The sequence below is a fragment of the Pundamilia nyererei genome, unplaced genomic scaffold (genome assembly GCF_000239375.1).
Source record: "Pundamilia nyererei isolate P.nyererei 1_Seehausen unplaced genomic scaffold, PunNye1.0 scaffold00052, whole genome shotgun sequence".
In the NCBI taxonomy this organism is placed as follows: domain Eukaryota; kingdom Metazoa; phylum Chordata; class Actinopteri; order Cichliformes; family Cichlidae; genus Pundamilia; species Pundamilia nyererei.
The window spans coordinates 1,630,338-1,649,537 of record NW_005187453.1 but is presented as its reverse complement, the minus strand read 5'-3'; the positions used below and the strand labels follow the sequence as shown (position 1 = coordinate 1,649,537).

The following is a 19,200-nucleotide window of genomic DNA, read 5'->3' as shown; positions in this document are numbered from 1 at the left end:
ATCTATGGGCATGAGCGCTGAGTAGTGACCGAAAAGAATGAGATTGCGGATACAACCAGTGGTAATAAGCTTCCTCTGAAAGCTAGCTGGGCTCAGTCTTACAATAGGGTGAGGAGCTCCGCCGTTTGAGAGGGGCTCAGAGTACAGCCACTACTCCTCAACATTGGTTCGGCCACCTGAATAGATGTCTCCTAGGCCCCTCCTGAATGAGGCATGTGCTACCCGGAATAGACCCCGGGTGGAGGTAGCCACGAGAAAATCAGTAGAAGGATCTAAAACGCTTCCTTCTAAATACACATGACATTTTCGAGATGAATGACTTTTTCAGTTGCACATGCATCATTATGTGTCACATTTATAGCTGTCACTCTCTGCCAGTGTATCTTCACTGATGTTTAATGATGCTGTTGATTGCTAGCTTTGTTCAGAAAAAAAAAAGACAGAAAGAAATAATGAAAATAATCTCTGGCTATCATTCTTAAGATAAAGGCCACACATCATGCATCACAGTGGCAGATTTCTAACAGAATGAGCTGAGGTTTTTAAGGCTCTTTACTTCTTTAGGGCTTATATGGTACATGATGATCAGTAATGCAAGGTCAAAAGCATTTGAGACACTTACAAAGATAAAAATGACTACGCTGTAATGGAGGAATAAAATTAAAATGAGGCTGTGATATATCTCCATGGGGACAACACACTTTTTAGTGAGGACTGTGAAACTGTACTGCATTCTGGCATCAAGAAAACTGTAAATGCAGACGTGTCATTGGCCTCCTTCACTTCTCTTATCTGAAGTTCTCTTTCACACAGTTTTTCTTCCTGACTCCAGGAATGGAAGGCTCTTCCTCTGTGTCTTACAGTCATTTTCTCTTTTCTTTGTATCTTTTCATCTCACTCTCCTCTTATCTACCAGGCACGGCTGCAATATATCAGCTTTTCCATTTTTATCTCACTATCTTTTCACTCTGCCTCCCAACTCGTATCTATACCTTTTCTCCTCTTTCGTCGCAGAGATTGCTCTGCCCCTAGCTCGCTCAACTTTCATCTTTTCACCCTTTCCTTCTCATTAACACAATCATGCTCTCTCTGATGTGCACCTCGCCCAGCATTTGTCCTTAACCCGTGGAAATTTATGCGCCATGCATCGTCTTGCTGCAATTCTGGATGAAAATGTTAGTAATATTAGCCTCCCATCTATGCATGCCAATCGCCTCTGGGTGTTCCTTGCTTTATAATAACCCCCGCATCGATTCACAGACCACGGCACGTGCTGAGAATTAAAGGCAGATTGCAAGGAGGCCTCAAAGACAGCATTTTTCCCCCTTAAACTGTTATTGAGAAATGTTTTTCATATAACTGAGCTGAACTGAAACATGCAAATCTACTACTTTGATGATATAATGGTTCAGCACTTGAGTTGCAGTGGTTGAAATTGCCTCGTGCTGCATACAAAAAATATGAAAGGATAAACTGTATATAGATTGTCTTATTACTATTTTGAACACTTTTATTGGGGCTTATTTTACTTCACTAACTTTGCTGTTGGTTTTTGTTAACATGCCTTTTATTAGGATAGAATATGTGCTAATATGTGGATGTGAGTAATGTATGATGTGTTGTTATTTGACACCAAGCAATGATGTAATGTAATACAAATGGAATACATATACCACTGCCATTTACTAACAGTAAATTGTAATTTATAATACATATATAATAATAAGTAATATATTCAATTCAATTCAGTTTTAATTATTGCTCCAATTCACAACAGCAGTCACCTCAAGGTGCTTTATATTAAAAGATAAAGACCCTGCAATATTACCAAGAAATCCCAAATATCAAATGGTGCCCTATGAGCAAGAAGTTAGTGACAGTTTGAAGAAAAAACTTTCTTCTTTAAAAATAAATAAATAAATAAATAAATAAACTCCTTTAACAAGAAGAAACCTCAGGCAGAATCAGGCAGGGAGGGGCAACTATCTGCTGTGACTGGTTGGGGGTGAGAGAAAAGGGAAGAGAACAATCTCAGAGTGATGCTGAAAAGCATATTTTTAATGATATTGCACAAACCAGTGAGTAACACTATGCACAACATTTGAGTGTCCCTCCTTAAACTGGACAGTAAGCACATCAATAATGTAGCATGTGCTAATTAGCACACAGCTCAAGGTACAGCTGAAGCAAACGGGAATGTGCTTAGCTTCACTGTTAACTAGTCCCGCATGCTGACATGCCAACGTATGCTAGTTAGCACAAAACCCCTAAAGTAATTGAAATAAATATAAATAAACTTAGTTTTACTGGAGTATGGTCATGAATGTACTTTTTACACAAAAATGATTTTAACCCGTAGCCTTCGAGATTGACCGCATCATAGTGGGGGTGATGAAGGTGATGTTCCATTTTAAAGACTCCTTCAAATGCAGCCTTCTTTTCCTGAACTTCAAAGGATACATGATGGCACCACTTGGATTTATAATCAGCACCAATCCATGCGTCCATTAGAGTTTCATTTCAAAGTGAACTAATTCTGATATTCCACTATGAACCAAAGCTGGGAACTTTGTTTCCAAAGGCCTGATTTCTCAGGTTTGTTATGTGTGAGTCATTACTTTGCTTTACTTTCCTGCAATGAAATAATGCTGAGTCATCACAGAGACAACCACTTAAACAGAATAAATCAGACATCCCTTATCTATTGACCCCACAGGATTTACTGCAACAGAACGCTGTCTAAAGAAAGTTTCCAATTTACAGAGTTTAACTTTTTTTGAAACAGCACACATGATTTATTTTTGAATTGTATATGAGCCATTTATCAGCTTTTTGAGAAACAGTTTGTCGCTACGGGCACTCATTAAGTGGTGACAGGAGCAGTGCTCATACATACAAATGACTTTACCATTGAAGTTTATCTAAACATGCAGAGTCAGCAAATGTCTAAAGTACCCTACTCGATATGGCTGCTGTTAAAAGATTATAGATTTCCCATAATGTAAATAAAACGCATAAATATTTGAAGATGCTCAACAGCAGCTATAAGACTACTGCACTGAACTGCATTTGTACTTGTGTTTCAGAAAGCTGACAAGGACCACTGCGGCACTTTCATGGTGATAAACTGTACTTTTAGGCAGCGTGATAATCTCTGCAAAACGTTAACTTCTCCCTTTATGATTATGAAGTGTTTCCTCTGTGTTTTGCAACCTTCTCTGCCCTTTTCCTCATTGTGTCATTTAAAAGGAATGCTGACATTTATTTTATTATGAAAAAGTGAGTCTAAAATTAATCAAATTGTAAAATAATCCTAACAACAAGGCCTTTTAAAAATGTATTCACTTATTTTGATATTCAGCCTCTGCTGTCTACACAATCGCTCTCAATTATCTTTGGCAATAAATGCCCTGGAATTATAATCAGGCTGCGCTGATCATGGGGACGCTGTAAACAGATTGATGAAAACCAGCTTTGACAACTCCAATCCACCCAGTTATCATCATGTGGGTCCACATGGGCAATAAACCACAGCGGAGATTACGCTGAATCTGTTCTTGATGGGAACAACTCACTATGGGTGTAATTAAGCCTTAATATGATCTAATCTCTCACTTTTGAAACCCTGAGTCTATCAGCGATCCTGATCCACCAGCAAACCATTGGGCATTGTGGGAATGTTCATTAGTCACTGTAATTGGCTGGTGATAGAATATCTGGACCAGATATTAAAGCCAGTAGGTTACCTGCCAGGAGAAACAAGAAATTCACGTCTCTTATCTAATTCCATTATTAATAACGGCAACAATGTTTTACTGTCACTTGAGTAATTAAAAATACAGTGTGGATAACATCACTCGATCATTATTGTAGCCTTTTTGTGCACTTTTGCAGACTTCCTTTTCCAATAAGAACAAGGCAGTATAGGTAGTAGATCCTAAAAAGCATGAAAAGAGTCTCATTTATATGTATTTAAAGAAGACTCACAATGTGACACGCTCTTGCTGGAATGAGCAGCTGACCTTAATATATATCATTACCAATTTTATGACTCTCTACTTGTGCTTGTAAGCGGTTTATTTAAGATTCATTGTGAGGATGAGCTTTAATAGCAGAATGTGAATTTGTGAACGTGCCTTGGGTTGCTGCTTTACTTAAAGATACACTCAAAAATTGTTTTACTGCCATGTTTTACTGAAGCAGCAAGCATGTGATGTTGTGTATTTTCATACACACGTCCCTTTTGGTTATCCTATAAAGTAACAATGTTCATTTTTCAAACTGGCTGCAGAAATGAAACTGATTTTATACACCCCCTGTGTCCTGTAACCCCTTCAAGCGAGGACATTGCAGATGGATATTAGGTCACTTTCTGCATCAGTGTGGTCAGAGTCTGATACTGGCATGACCACATTTGTGATCATACTTTTCCAGGGTCTCTGCCAGCAGCCATTGCTGGATTCATTTTCCAAAACTCCATGAGCTCTTTCACTGATCAGGCACTTCTCTGTTGGGAAATACCATGGTAACGGCGCTGGCAAGAGCTGACCTTGGCCATCATAACAAACACATATGCATAATGCACAAACACACACTCTGCTGCTGCTGCTGCTGCTGCTGCTAGAGTTCCCCACCAGAGCTAGGCAATTGACATACTGTATCCCCCATGGCCACGGGGCCTCACTAGTCAGAAGTGAACAGTAATCAAAGTAGACACACAGGTCGAACTTTATTATCAACCACTCGATACCAGCTGCAAGTCCTCCAACAGACAGCACACAGGAAAGAACAATTTGGATTTTCAGACACAGGGCATGGAGGATTGGTTTGAAGCTTTTCAACTTGATCCTTTTGGATGTTGAACTGAAGTTTCAGAACTTTAAGACCGCAAGTGTGGCACACTGAAGCTGATGACCTGACAAAGGACGTGGAAATCTCGTAGGTAGGACGGGATTCATTCCCTCTCTTTCACACTTTGTTTTTCACCGTTTGTCACTGAGTCATGAAAATGGCAAGATAAACAAGCTAAACTGCACTTTTTTAATGGCTGATTTTGTAGCTGCTGGGAAATGCTAAACCTTTGTGCTAATGCACACCAAAGAAGCTGGCATCTAAAAGGTCTGTACTGTCAAAAAAAAAAAAAAAGAACAAAAAATCTTTGAGATTAAATGGATAACATCCTCAAAGGGAATGTCTGATATTTTTATATTATTCCTTTGCCTTTGAAAAAACACTTGTTCTCACCTAGACAACTAGTTGAAAGTGAATATCTGATCATTTCATGGTGTTCTGCCCACTGAAATCTGATTAAATTACATAGTGTGGAACATGGTACATTTCACAGCATGAATATTTTTTGTATCCATATTGATTATATAACATTTTGCTTGTTTTAATTTTTAAAAGACCCAACTGCTCGTTTTTTAATCTGAACATGTCACTACGTGTACTTTTATGATATTTAGTACATGTTTACGAAAGGTTTCCTCAACATAGTCAAAGGCTAGAATATGAATGAGGCACCTATGAACTATGGCTTTCCATTATGTTAGTTAAAGTACTATGAAAAAGAAAGAAAACATTAACTCCAATAACCAGTGTCACGTCACTGAGGAACTACAGTAAAATGACCTGGAAGAAACAAATCAGAGTTGAGCAGAGAATGTCTTGTTTTTCCAGGAAATATACCAGTAAACAGTGCTGTAATGTTAATAACCTCCAGCAATTGGCATAAAACAATTTGGACATTTTCTGGGCCAATCAATATTTGCAAGCATGAAACAACTTACACCCAGTGCTTAGATTAACCTTACCATAAAATGCTATTCAGGCATGAAGAGATCATTCCACAGCCAGTAAATGAAAAATTATTACCACTCTATCAAAAAAAGGAGGTAATATTCTTTGGGCAGACAATGTGTGACCAGCACCGGCAGGTGTAGATAACAGTAGGAATATCTTGAAATTGTCATCATTTTGGTATTTCGGTGACCCAACGTGAACTTGACTGTGGTGGACTAGAAAGAAAGGTGCAGCAGGTTTGTTGGTAGTGATAAGAACATGTAGTTCAGTCATCTGGGTGCTCTAATTAGGCCAGTGGTGCTTTTTTGTGGCTTGAGTTGGTATACCCAAATATAGCACCTAGATCAAACTCTTTAAAAATTATGCTTGTGTAAGTTATTTTAATATACATTTTAATATTTAATCTATTATATATTATTGGGTGCTTCAGTTATTTATTTATTGCAAATGTATTAGACCACCACCCAGGGTAAGATTTATCCTTAAGCTGCCATAAATTTACATTATTGGTAAACTATATATTTATTTGTGTTTCTGCAATGACTAACCCACTGCTATGTGCAAAATCACAAAATGTTAGTTTTAATGCTAAAATATAATTATTGTTGTTATCTGTGAATTCTCAAATGTGCTATTTTATAAAAAGGCAGAAGAAAGTAAAGCACTTTTTTTTGGTTTAGGATGTGAAATTACAGTTATTTATTTGCATTCCTGAAGAGAAAAATTACTACTACTACTACTCCTAGGGATCTATGGGTTAAAGTTAAAGCAAAGCAAGTCTGCTGTCCGTCTACAGAAGGCCTCTGTGAGCCTCGATCCTTCTAAGAATGCCGGGTTTGGTTTTTGTCCTTTTTTCGAATTCATATTTTCTGGAACTACAGATGTTTCTCAGTAATTTATGTGACAGCCATTAGCATTAGTTTTCAGAGGCAGTTTCCCAAGTTCATAAAAGGGCTCTAAAAGACTATAAAACTGTTTCAGTGGCAATAAATTGTGAATTGAGTGGTATTTCCCTCCACTAAAATATATGCACCACAAAGCCACAAATATTTGTATTAAATAATAACAACAGCAACAAACTTCTTCTTCTCTACTTTCATTTTCAAACTTTACATGCGTCCAGTGTCAGCGCATCATCCTGAATCCATCCAACTGAGATCCAAACGCAGTGTGAGGCACTCAACCGCAGAGACACTACAGAAAGGTGGCTTTCTGACCCCATTGGTCCACAGTGGTCCCATAATGGGGAAGACTGGGCAAAGTACAGTGGACTTGAACTCCCCTTCAGAGGTCAAACAAGCAGTTCCCTTTGAGGAGCTGGATCGTGTGGCGCCCCCTGCAGATAATAAGAAGAATGTGGAAGAGCCTCCTGACAGGGGAAGCTGGAAGGGCAAGTTTGATTTCCTCCTCTCATGTGTGGGATATGCCATCGGTTTAGGAAATGTGTGGAGGTTTCCCTATTTGTGTGGCAAGAATGGTGGAGGTAAGAGCTATGTAATTTATTAGAACTTCAGAGTTTTTCTAATTCCTGTATACAAGATCTTACCAAATATATTTTGTTTGTCTGTTTGATGTGTTTGTATCAGGGGCCTTCCTGATCCCGTACTTTATGACACTGGTCTTTGCTGGGATACCGCTTTTCTTCCTGGAAACAGCTCTGGGACAGTTCACTTCAGTTGGAGGACTTGGGGTGTGGAGACTAATCCCTATGATGAAGGGTAATGTATAAAGAAAAATATGGATTTACATTTCATTGTGTACATTTAGAATTCACCCATGTATATTCCGAGTAAGGATTATGAGCATCGTAAAAGCTATATACATCACAAATCGGCGTTATTTTAGTGACTGAACTTGTTCCCATTCTGTGAGACCTTAATTACCTGTACAGGAACTTCCAGTGTCTTATTCTTTCCTGCTCCTTTCCATATTATTATTATTATTATTACTATCATTATTATTATTATTATTATTATTATTATTATTATTGTTGTTGTTGTTGTTGTTGTTGTTGTTATCCACAATTATTTTTGACATCTTGCTAAATGCTCTCCTGTTTGGGGATAGCAATAACACCATTGCCCCGACACTAAAATAACTCGAGTGAAGCACTTCATTGCAGATCCTCAGGCAGCAGAGAGAGCAACAATGCCAGTGAGCGTGATGCAAAGCCAAAAGCAACTGAGCATTAGAAACAGCACAATGACAACTCTGCCAATAATAAAGATGATGATGACCATGTTAGTTTTTCTCTGTCACGCAACATCATTTTTAAAGTTAGTTAGTAACTTGTGTATCTTTCCCCTCTTCCTTTCTTTTCATTACATACAACCTTGCATGTTAGCTGACCTGTAAAACATTGTATTGTGCAACACTGACACTTGTTCTCGCTTCAGGAGTTGGTCTGGCTGCAGTTGTTTTGTCCTTCTGGCTCAACATCTACTACATTATCATCATTGCTTGGGCGCTCTACTACTTATTCAACTCTTTTGGTTCGGTATGTTACATAATCAGAAGTTGTAAACACTGTCATACATGCTAAGTTGAGTCAACCTGTGCTTGTCTTTGAATCCAGCATTTATGTAGCAACTTCATTAGTCTTCAAGAACTATCTTTGTCATTGACTTTGTCTATTTGGTTATCAAGTGAGCACAGTCTACAAATTTTGGAACAATTTTAGAACAAAATTCCTCAATATAAAACAGTCAAGACTTTGAATATCTCATTGTCTTTAGTCCATAATATCATCAAAAGATTCACAGAATCTGGAGAAATCTCTGTGTGCAAGAGATAAGATCAAAAATCAGCATGAGTACATGTTAGCTTTGTGCCTTCAGGAAGCACAGCATTAAAAACCGGCATCATTATGTCATAGACGCAACATCCTCCGCACTAACGAGTAGAGGGACCATCTGGCTTGTTATTAGCGCTCAGTTCCTAAGCACGCATCTTGCCAGGCTTTTGGACTGGGCTGATTTTGCCAAAGCCAATTAGGAATAGGGAGCTTGCTACAAAGGCACTGTCAGTGCTAAAGGATATATGCAGGTTACAGTACAACATAAACTCCCATAACGATGAGCAAAATAAAAACAAAATATGATTTACGAGATTTTATTTCTGTTTTAGTTACATTTTACACAGTCCCCCAACTCTTTTGGAATTAGGGTTGTTGGTCTTCATCAGCAGAAAAAGCTGTAAAACTTATTAAAATAAGAAAAGATAAAAAATAAAATAAAAATTTAAAAGTTGATGTAGGTCCAATACGAAACCTGCTAATTTATACTAATCTTATAGTATGTTGGACTCAGTTTTCTTTTATCCCATTTTCCAGACATACTTTTGCCACCTCGTCCATAAGTAAGGTTATTTAGGATTTGTTTACCATCTTTCTCAGTGTGCAGTGGTTTTCTTTCTCTGCATTATCATTCTGCTTTGGTATTTCTCTGCATGACTGGCTGCCTTTAAGAAGCCCGATGGCAGAAATGTAAAGACTTTGCAGGCATGAGTTTCTTGTACTGGGAAAACTACGAAGCAGGAAAAAAAGGGTTGTCATTGTTGTTCAGTGTTTTTAGCTGAAGGTCAAAAACAGACTGAGTTCATTAAATGTCATTTTCACTGTTGGATGGTTTGCCTTTCTGTCTCTGTCGTTGTTTCTTTTGTTTGGGAAAGTCTTTGTGGTGCTGTCTGTGTCTCAAGGAGACATGTTTTTTTTTTTCATTTACAAAGTTTTGTGTTAACTCTGAAGGTTTTTTGTATTGGGATACAGGTAATATATTTTGCAACAGTGAGTTTGCAGTTTTGATGATTTTTCCTCCTAGAACCTGTTTTTGTTCATGCTGTATGCTGTGTATGCAGGAGCTGCCTTGGCAAAGCTGTGATAACCCCTGGAACACGGAAAAATGTTTTTCCAACTACAGTCTGACAGACACCACCAACTTGACCAGCGCTGTCACCGAGTTTTGGGAGTAAGTTAATATGAGATATTCTGCACGAGAATGTATAGAGAGGTATATCTGGAAGCTCTTGGTGCTTATCTCAGTCTGGATTCAAAGAATGCCTGTGTGTGTTTCTGAAGGCGTAACATGCACCAGCTGTCTAATGGCCTGGAGGAACCAGGAGAGCTACGCTGGCCCTTAGTGGGCACTCTTGGGCTGGCGTGGGTTCTTGTATACTTCTCAATCTGGAAAGGAGTTGAATGGACGGGAAAGGTGAGTCTCTCTGCCCCCGTTTCTGTTAATTCTCTTCTGTGTTGTTTAGGCTTTGTGTTTTCATCAGTCTCAGACCACTCGGTTTACACTGGCCAGTATTTTTACTAGCACCTCTTTCTGCCTCCCACTCCCTTAATATTAAAGCTTTAATCATGAAAACATGACCAGACGTTGAGCTTTTCATGATGTAAACCTCATGTTGTTGTTGTTGCCCGAGTAAGTGGGTGAAACCTAATAAAAGGAAACATGAATTCAGAGATATTAAAAGTTGAACATTTGTATTTTTTTAGGACTACTAGCTGCAGCAGGCTATAAAGTTGGTGCGTTCAGCATATTTGAGAGTCAGATGCAAACAGTGGCATGGAAATAACAAAAAAATCTTCATTTTTTTCTTATCTGACTGAAGCACCGATCAGCTGAAAATTATGTTTAATTTTCAGTTTTTGTTTAAATGTATTTAAATCTTTCATGATTTTCTGACTCTTCTCTTAAATCATCTCTCTGTTTGAGTGCACCCTCTTTCATTACTAAAGTTTTATGTATCTGAATATAAAAGCTAACCTGGTCCGTGGCACATCATAAAATTATTTTAATAAAACTTAAAAGGAACAACAATGCTGCATATATTACAAAGTGTCATTATTTATGCCATTTTTGTTTTATATTATATAATGATGCAGAAGCTGTGTGTGAAAAAGTGCACCCTCACTCACTCTCTCCATAGGAATTACGAGGGTAAGTAGAAGCCAGGTGCTGCTAATCACATTCAACTGATTAATCATCAGCAAGTTTGTGCAAGCTTTTTCATGAGTGCAAAACATTCAAGACAGTTGCCAGTCTTCCCAGGAGCAAATTCAACCCAAGGTCAGATGGTGCAATTGCAGACAAACTGCATAAAAATCCAAGAGCTACATCTTATCCTTAGTTAACATTTTAAATGTTAAAATTCATAACAGTACAATTAGAATAAATGACTGAAAGAGTTATGGCAGTGCGGCTTAGTTACATCTAAACAAACTACAGGATTTCTGGAACAGATGAGACCAGTGTGGAGATGTTTGGCCACAATACCCAGTGCCATGCTTGGCAAAAACCAAACAAGCATATCAGCACAAACACGTCATACCAGCTGTCGAGGACAGTAGTGGAAGGTTGCACCTACATTTTGAGTTGACCGTGAACTCATTTGTATAGCAAAATATTCTAGCATCAAATGCAAAACCATATGATAGCTAAAGGTTAGTTGAAAACGGAGTAGTTGATCCCGAGCACAGCAGCATATTTACAACAGGATGTTTGATGTAAAGAAATCAAGGTAATTCAGTGCCCAAGTCAAAGTCCAGACTTCAACCTGATTGAAGAGACTTTAAGAGAGCTGGGAGAAAATTCCTTCACAATGATCTGAGAGACTGAAAAGTCATACAGAAAATCATCACTTCATGTTATTTCTGCTAAAGACATCTCTATGAGCTACTGAATCACTGGGTGCACTGTTTTTCACACACTGCTTCTGCATTTTGGTTTAGTTTTTGTTTAATAAATAATGATATATTAAATTGCATTTAATATAGAACCTGCTAAGAACCAAATCATTGTTTAGGATGTCCTAATATCTTAAACCTAAGAACCGAGAGACAGTATTTTCTTCCAGTTTCAGATGTTTGCATCCGCTGTCATTTTTCTGTGCACATCCAATCTCTCTTTTACCATTTTATTCAAATTGAAATAGAAATAGCTTCAAAATGCAAGATTTGACTACTGCTGGACAATTTAGAGGTGATAGAAAAATCTTCACTTTGCCTACTACCTGGGATTTCAAATTACAGCAAGTAAAGTATATGAGCAGAAACACATTTACACATTCACCGCCAGGGATAATTGGATTTTAATGTGCGGCATCTGAGAGCAGTAAGAAAAATGAATTCCCCAAAGGCCCTGGCCTTGATGGACATTACCAATTAAGGATAATCATCATGCACAAGAACTATGGGACACATTCTACAGATCTTTTGGCAAAGAGAAACGATGGAAATATTTCAGTAGTTCCCTTTTCTGTACACTGTTTTGCATCTCTTTTGATGTAATTATTTAGAGCAAATAGCATGTTTGCAATTTTGATAATTTGAAAAGCAAAGCCATCTCAATATCTTAACAGAAATGTGTTTAAAAATATGCAAACAGCATACTCAGTCCTATAAAATGTTTTGGACTTTTCAACATTTTTAATTCTCTTTCATTTAAATAATTAAGAATAAATCATTCTGTCTTTCAGGTAGTGTATTTCTCAGCCACCTATCCCTACTTCATGCTGTTCATCCTGTTCTTCAGGGGGGTCACACTCCCTGGAGCCATAGATGGGATTCTCTTCTACATTACTCCAGACTTCAATAAGCTCGTCCGATCTGAGGTTCATAGTTTGCACAAATCCACATCTAATCACCCACGCGTCTTAACAAACAAACACCAGTAATTACACTATGTTGTCTCACAGGTGTGGCTGGATGCAGCAACTCAAATCTTCTTTTCATACGGACTGGGCCTGGGATCGCTCATCGCATTGGGAAGCTACAACTCTTACAACAACGATGTCTACAAGTAGGAGCAGGAAATCCAAAGTGTTGTAGAATCCTCTTTTGTAGACGATGCACAGACAATGATGCTCTTTTCTTCTCTGACTGATGTTTTCTCTTTAGGGATGCAGTCATAGTATGCTGCATCAACTCTTGCACCAGCATGTTTGCTGGATTTGTCATCTTCTCCATCGTAGGCTTTATGTCCTACATCACGAAGAAACCCGTGCACGAACTGGCAGCTTCAGGTGAAAGTCATATTTTATAACTTATAAGAAATTGTTCATTATTCAGATTTGATTACTTCTGGATTAAATATTTTTAATGTACGTATTAGAAGCAATATGAAGTTTGAAACTAAAAAACATTTTAAAAATAATAATATAATATTGCATACAGACACAGGCCATCGGTGGTCAAAGAGAGAAAAATATTTGATGTGGTTTTACTAAATTAAGCACGAATTGCTACTATGTGCAGGTTTAAAATAATTATTCTCAATAATGAGATGGTAGGGTCAGAATTGACCATAAACAACATGAAAGCACAGATCAGATTCATCGTGCTTTGCATCAACAGTTCCAGATAAATGCTATTTGTAATATTTTCTTGGCACACATTAGGTCTCTTAGTAACTCCATAGTACCAGCTGAGCATGTTTAAACGGCACAGCCTTCCTGACCATTTCCATCTATTTATGACCTCAGCCGTCTTCTGATGGCTGCTTGCAACAGGATTATGTGCCATGTTATGACGTTTGAATCACCATCTCAAATGACCTCTGTAGTTACCAGATCTCAATCCAGTTGATTGGTCCAAGTTGGTGCAATCAACAAATCTGCACCAACTGTCTGATGCAATCAAGTCAGTAAGGACCAAAATCTGTGAGGATGTTTCCAGAACCTTATTGAATCTATGCCAGGAAGGATTAAAGTAATTCTAAAGGCAAAAAGAGGTCAAATAGGTATTAATGATGTGTATCTAATATAGTAATTCATATAATGTTATAAGTTAAAGCATTTATAATTTTAATAATTTGTCTTGTTTGCAATTTTTAGGTCCAGGGCTGGCATTTTTAGCGTATCCTCAGGCAGTCACACAGCTTCCCATGTCCTCGCTATGGGCCATCCTGTTCTTCTCCATGCTCATGATGTTGGGCCTGGACAGTCAGGTACCATCAATCCAGATGTTGTAATAGAGATATTACAACTGATTAATTGGTGATTGCTATAAGTTTATAGATGAACTAAACTAAGATACTGGTGCTCTCTTTTAATAACAAACCACATTCTTCACGTCATCGTGTTTTAGTTCTGCACAGTAGAGGGCTTCATCACAGCTCTGATGGATGAATATCCCATGGTTTTGCGAAAGAGGAAGAAGGTCTTCATCCTCATTGTCTGCTTCATCTCCTTCATCGTCGGCTTCTCTAACATCACGCAGGTGCTGCATGAACTCTGTATTAGGTCACTATAAAATGAACAAAGTAAAGAGGGTTTTAACCATCCAAAGAATGCGTGTAAACCTGTTTAATATTATAAGAGGACAGTCTTGAAACCCAGCTCGTGTGAACTCTTGCGCATTTTTCCGACACAAGGGAAAAGAGCTCTTGCATTATGCATAATGACAAAACGATCTCACAACAACCTGCGGTGTACTCTCATCATGCATATTTTATTCATTGAAGAGAGGGATGGTAATATTTGGTCTCTAAAGTAGTTATGCGTGTTCCTGTATGTGTGTTGAAATCTCCTAGGGTGGTCTCTATGTGTTCAAGCTGTTTGATTACTACTCCGCCAGTGGGATGTGTCTGCTCTTCCTCGTCTTCTTTGAAACCATTTCCATATCCTGGTTTTATGGTAGGAAATCCATTTTCTTTTCATTAAAAAAAAGAAGAATTAAAGCAAATATTACAACTTGAAATTAAATGTAACCACATTGGTAATAATTTGAGTCATTCTGGACGAAATGTAACAATGACTCCAGCATTTAAATTTCCTACTTAGCTGTTCAACAGGAAATTACATCTATAAATCTCTGCCATCTTGGCTTCCCTTTCCCACCCCCACCATTATGGCTTTGTTCTGGCAGTCGCTCTCTCCTCATTAACACCAACACTCCCTTTGCCCTCCTCTCTTTATGCCACAGGAGCTGAAAGATTTTATAAGAACATCGAGGACATGATTGGCTATCGGCCATGTGGCTGGTGGAAGCTTTGCTGGATGATCTTCACACCTCTAATTTGCTTGGTAGGAGAAAACTGATTATGGATTTGACCTCTATGACCTTCACCTAGAGGTGCTTAATTCTTTAAATTTGTAATTTTCAGTCAGGCTTTGTTCTTCTGCCAGGAAATCTAGGGATCCATCAAGCTAAAGCACTGGCCTTAGGTAGAGAATTGATCTAATTTGTATTCTAATTTGTATTTGACCTCATGTACGGTCAGGTCCTTTGGGAAATCTTGCAAAGTTAGTCCTGTATTGAAAAAGAACACTGAGGGAAATTTGGAAGAGATTGCAAACTAGACAATGCTTTGATAATCTGATTGTCTAAGAATAAGCAGAATGTTATTTTAACCAGGAACACTGTTGGATAGTTTGTCTGTTGTCGCATGTGGTCTAAAAGAAAAGCTAATGACAATTAATCTCGACTGGACTGTTAGCATGCCAACTCATGCAAGTCAATAAAGTACAGAGGTATTTCAGCAGGTATTTTTGTGTGGGTTAGCATGCTAGTATTTTGCTCAAAGCATGGCTATGTCTAATGATGCAAAACCCAATCAAGCTACAGTATGTGCAAAAATCAATGCTTGTTTCTATATATTTCACATCTAAGGAGCTAGACCTTAGTGCCACTTTTGAAAGTATTTCAAGTTTAATCTCAAAATGTAAACTTGTATATAAAAAAGTGCTTTTTTTGGGGTTTTTTTTCTTACATATATTTGCTTCCGTTGCGCAGCCATGTTTTCTGAACATCTGTTTTGGATTGTGGCTTTAATTTTCACTCTTCTTCAGTTCAGTCCTTGTACCTGATCATTTTCAGAGCAATTCAAGTTTTGTTGTTGCTTGTTAAGACATTTAACACTGACTCATTAAAAAATAAAGTTACACCTGACAGGGAGCGAAACAAAAGGCGTCCAACATCCAAAGAAGAGCTTTGAATGTCCTTGAGAACTAATCCTGAAGACTACTTAAAGAAAGTCACCAAATACTTACCTTTACATCGTTAGACTATTTTTTATTTTTATTTTTTACCTTATTTGCTGTATATCTATGTATGTTTGCATGTGTTGAATAAACTCCTGCAACCATCTCCCATTTTCCTAGCAAAGTCTTGGCTCAAGACTTTTGGACAAAACTGCTAAGCACAAGTTTCCTGGCTTATCTAGACCCTCAGGTTATGAATAATTACTGCACTGGAGTATATTGATATATGAATATTATAATTTTATTTTGTAGGGAGTGTTTACCTTTAGTGCCATTGAGATGACTCCTCTCACCTTGGGGAAGTATGTGTACCCCCTGTGGGGCCAAGCGATTGGGTGGCTCATGGCAATGTCCTCCATGGTACTCATCCCAGGCTATGTTATCTACATGTTCTGCAGCACCAAAGGCAGCATCAAACTGGTACAAACATCTTACACAACTCTCTCAGATTCTGATTTTAATCATCTCAGGCTAAAAGAAAATTATGCCATAAAGTGTTGAAAAGAGAATATACAGGTAACACATAAGATTAAAAATGGAAAAAGTCCTGGAAGGCTGAAGTTCATCTCTTATAAAGACTGTAGTTATTCAGGAAGAACAGAATTGATGGTTTTTGCTCAAGGCTGACATTATTATTCTGGTTTTAGGCAGGAAAGTATATTTTTGAAGACGTGCACTGCTTGTGACAGTAAATATTTACAAAGCAGCTTTACGTCTCTGCTGCTGATTCCTGTGAGATATTTAACTTCGGGCTAAAGAGCATATTTTGTTAACTTTTTACATTATTCATGTGTGAATGTGAGTACAATTTCAGCCAATACTCTCACCCGGGTTCAAATCATAATCATTTAATCATATTGTGATGTAATCGTTTTGGTTTTTTTTACATGTCCAGCGTTGGCGGAGGATGACAACTGCCCAGGAGGATGAAAGGCGATCAGGGCAGAATGAATTCACACACACAGACAGCGTGGGTGAAGCACCTGTCTAAACCTGATTGTCCAAGCTAAATAAATCTGTCTGCCAGGACTTAATGTAGTTAATATTGGAAGTTAACAATTTGATGGATGGATGGATGGATGGATGCAGTAAATCTCTGGACTACAGTGTCTAACCATCCTTCAACTTGAGTTGAAGTAAATAAAGAAGATGAATAAGTATTTTTGACATAGATATTGTTTCAGTAAAAGTTATGGCAAGCAAGTGAATGATACAGGTCACAATAAACCTGTATACAAAGCCCATATGTACAATAAACCATCATGAATGTAAATCCACATGCTCTTCATAAATTGCAGCACAATGAAGGCCTTTGTTTATAACGTTACTGCAAATTTAATGAATATTGTTGTACTGCGAAATGGAACTGTTAAAACTGGTAAAACTCAATTTCAAGTATAAAACTCTATTAATGGGGAACCCCAATATTTTATTTAAGGAACCAACCAGTTACTGTGATGTAGTTATTCTCAGCAACACAGTATCGCTTCAGTTGTCTGTAGGTCACATTTATCTGACCAAGACCTAAAATGAAAAGTAATATTTCTCATGATAATCTTTACAATAAATAAGGAAATCTACACGTTATTTACCATATGCTGTTTTTCAGTTAACACAGTTTTGAAATACCTGTTTTTAGTTTTTAATTATGTATATTGAAGTTAAGTATGCATATTGAAGAGTTTGATTAAAATATTAGAGAACTGTAAATATAATTGTTTTGTTATATTTATGCACTGTCTATAAAACGTGGATGTAGGTCCAGGAACTGATAAGTGAAGCCAATGTGGAAGTGCCTTAAACTTAAATTCATTCACCTGACCAGCAGGGGGCGACTACTCTGGTTGCCAGAAGAAGTTTGATTGTTTAATCTTTATTATAACATTACCCTGTTATTCAAGTAAACACTTTACTAATGGGTTTATGGTTTTAACCACTAGTTTTATGTCTTGCTTAATACAAGATAGTGTTTATTTTGTATATAATGGTCAGATTTAGAGTAAAACAGATGGTAAAATAGGGTGATGTCAAAAATGCAGAGGCGGAAGTCAATAAACTAGTGGGTTGGATACATCCATATTTTATAAACAGTCTATGTTTGTATTAAGTGTATTTTTAAACTATGAAACTTTTCATGATAAATGTTTTCAAACTCTGTTTTATAAGGTGAATGTGAAAACCAAGCATCTTAAAAAAGAAAAGTAAAAGAAAAGACACTTTTTTCATCTCCAAAATTTTGTTTGGTTTTTAAAAGCTTCATTAAGCTTAATTTTATCAATACATAAAAAAAAACACGTAATGCTTAAGTATGTTTGTAAAACTTAAAATGACTGAATATAGTGAAGCAAGGTTTTCTTTGGACTGCAACTTTATGATCTGTATTAAAGATATACCCTGATATTGCTTCAGTGTTCATGTTAATAAAATGTATACCATTGGCACTTGGGATGTCAATTCTTCATTTCTCATCAGCTAGTTAGAAGTCAGTAACTTCAGTATATACAGCTGTGGTCAAAACTTTACATATACTCCTCACAGTCATCAATGTTATTGTAATTTGACTTTATTTCCAGGGTGTATAGATTTTATCTTCTTATCTCTCAATTTTGCCTAAATAAAAATGATTTCCTTGATAACAATCATACAACTGACCAACCAAGGACAAAATTCTGGAATGGCTTTCCCAATTCCCCAACATCAACCCTATTGAAAATGTTTGTACTATGCTTAAAAGCTCGGTTCATACCAGGAAATGAATCCATTTAAATGAACTCTACCAATTCTACCAAAATGACTGGTCAAATAGCTTGTTGATGGTTACCAAAGCATGCAGTGTGAAAGGGTAGCAGATTTAGAGAAAATCCAAAATAAATGTAAATTTGTGCACAGAGCTTTTATTTTCAAGAATATTAAATATGCTGTCTGAGCCCCATATTACCATGATATCCATGCCTGTGAGGAGTGTATGTAAACTTCTGATCACTTTATTAAGGTAACTACAACTATATTTGCCTTTTCTCCTAAAATGACTTTTTTCTAAAAATGTCACCAACGTGTCTTTTTAACATGGCATTAATTCAAAACAAAAGACCAGCTCAACTTTTCAGTGTTTTACTTTTGTCTCCTGCACGGATTCGTGTTCTGAAATAGAAATGAGAAAATGCAAATAGACATTCTTTGCTACACATCGGCAGGTTCAATGTGCTGCGGTATTGCCCAGCTAAGCAATTCCTGAAAGTTCTTTACACTGTGACACTAAGGAAGGTGCTACGATGCAATATCTCCAGCACTGGCACCAGTCATGATTTCTGGTGTTACTTAAAGTACAGCATTGCTTTATTTTCTGTATTTCCATGCATGGACATGCTAGTCCACGCGGTTTGTAAATTTGCAACAGATATACTCAGATCAAAA

General features: G+C 37.3%; 1 protein-coding gene across 1 annotated transcript; it reads left to right on the top strand.

Annotated features, from left to right (window-relative positions):
• The first annotated feature begins 4,685 nt into the window (after positions 1-4,685).
• Positions 4,686-18,220, top strand: slc6a1l (solute carrier family 6 member 1, like). Its single transcript, XM_005733455.1, has 15 exons — positions 4,686-4,942; positions 6,926-7,285; positions 7,389-7,520; positions 8,199-8,299; positions 9,658-9,767; positions 9,878-10,010; positions 12,283-12,417; positions 12,502-12,605; positions 12,704-12,828; positions 13,639-13,751; positions 13,892-14,023; positions 14,337-14,439; positions 14,729-14,829; positions 16,039-16,206; positions 16,682-18,220. The coding sequence occupies exons 2-15, from the start codon at positions 7,045-7,047 to the stop codon at positions 16,775-16,777; spliced, it is 1,794 nt and encodes a 597-aa protein (XP_005733512.1). The 5' UTR covers positions 4,686-4,942; positions 6,926-7,044; the 3' UTR covers positions 16,778-18,220.
• The last annotated feature ends 980 nt before the right edge of the window (positions 18,221-19,200 follow it).

What these genes read in the sequence shown, in the direction of transcription:
- slc6a1l (XM_005733455.1), top strand. Translation starts at nt 7,045, where the DNA reads ATGGGGAAGACTGGGCAAAGTACAGTGGACTTGAACTCCCCTTCAGAG. An exon ending in TATTCAACTCTTTTGGTTCG is followed by an intron (nt 8,300 to 9,657) that starts GTATGTTACATA and finishes CTGTGTATGCAG; the next exon opens with GAGCTGCCTTGGCAAAGCTG. An exon ending in TACAACAACGATGTCTACAA is followed by an intron (nt 12,606 to 12,703) that starts GTAGGAGCAGGA and finishes TTTTCTCTTTAG; the next exon opens with GGATGCAGTCATAGTATGCT.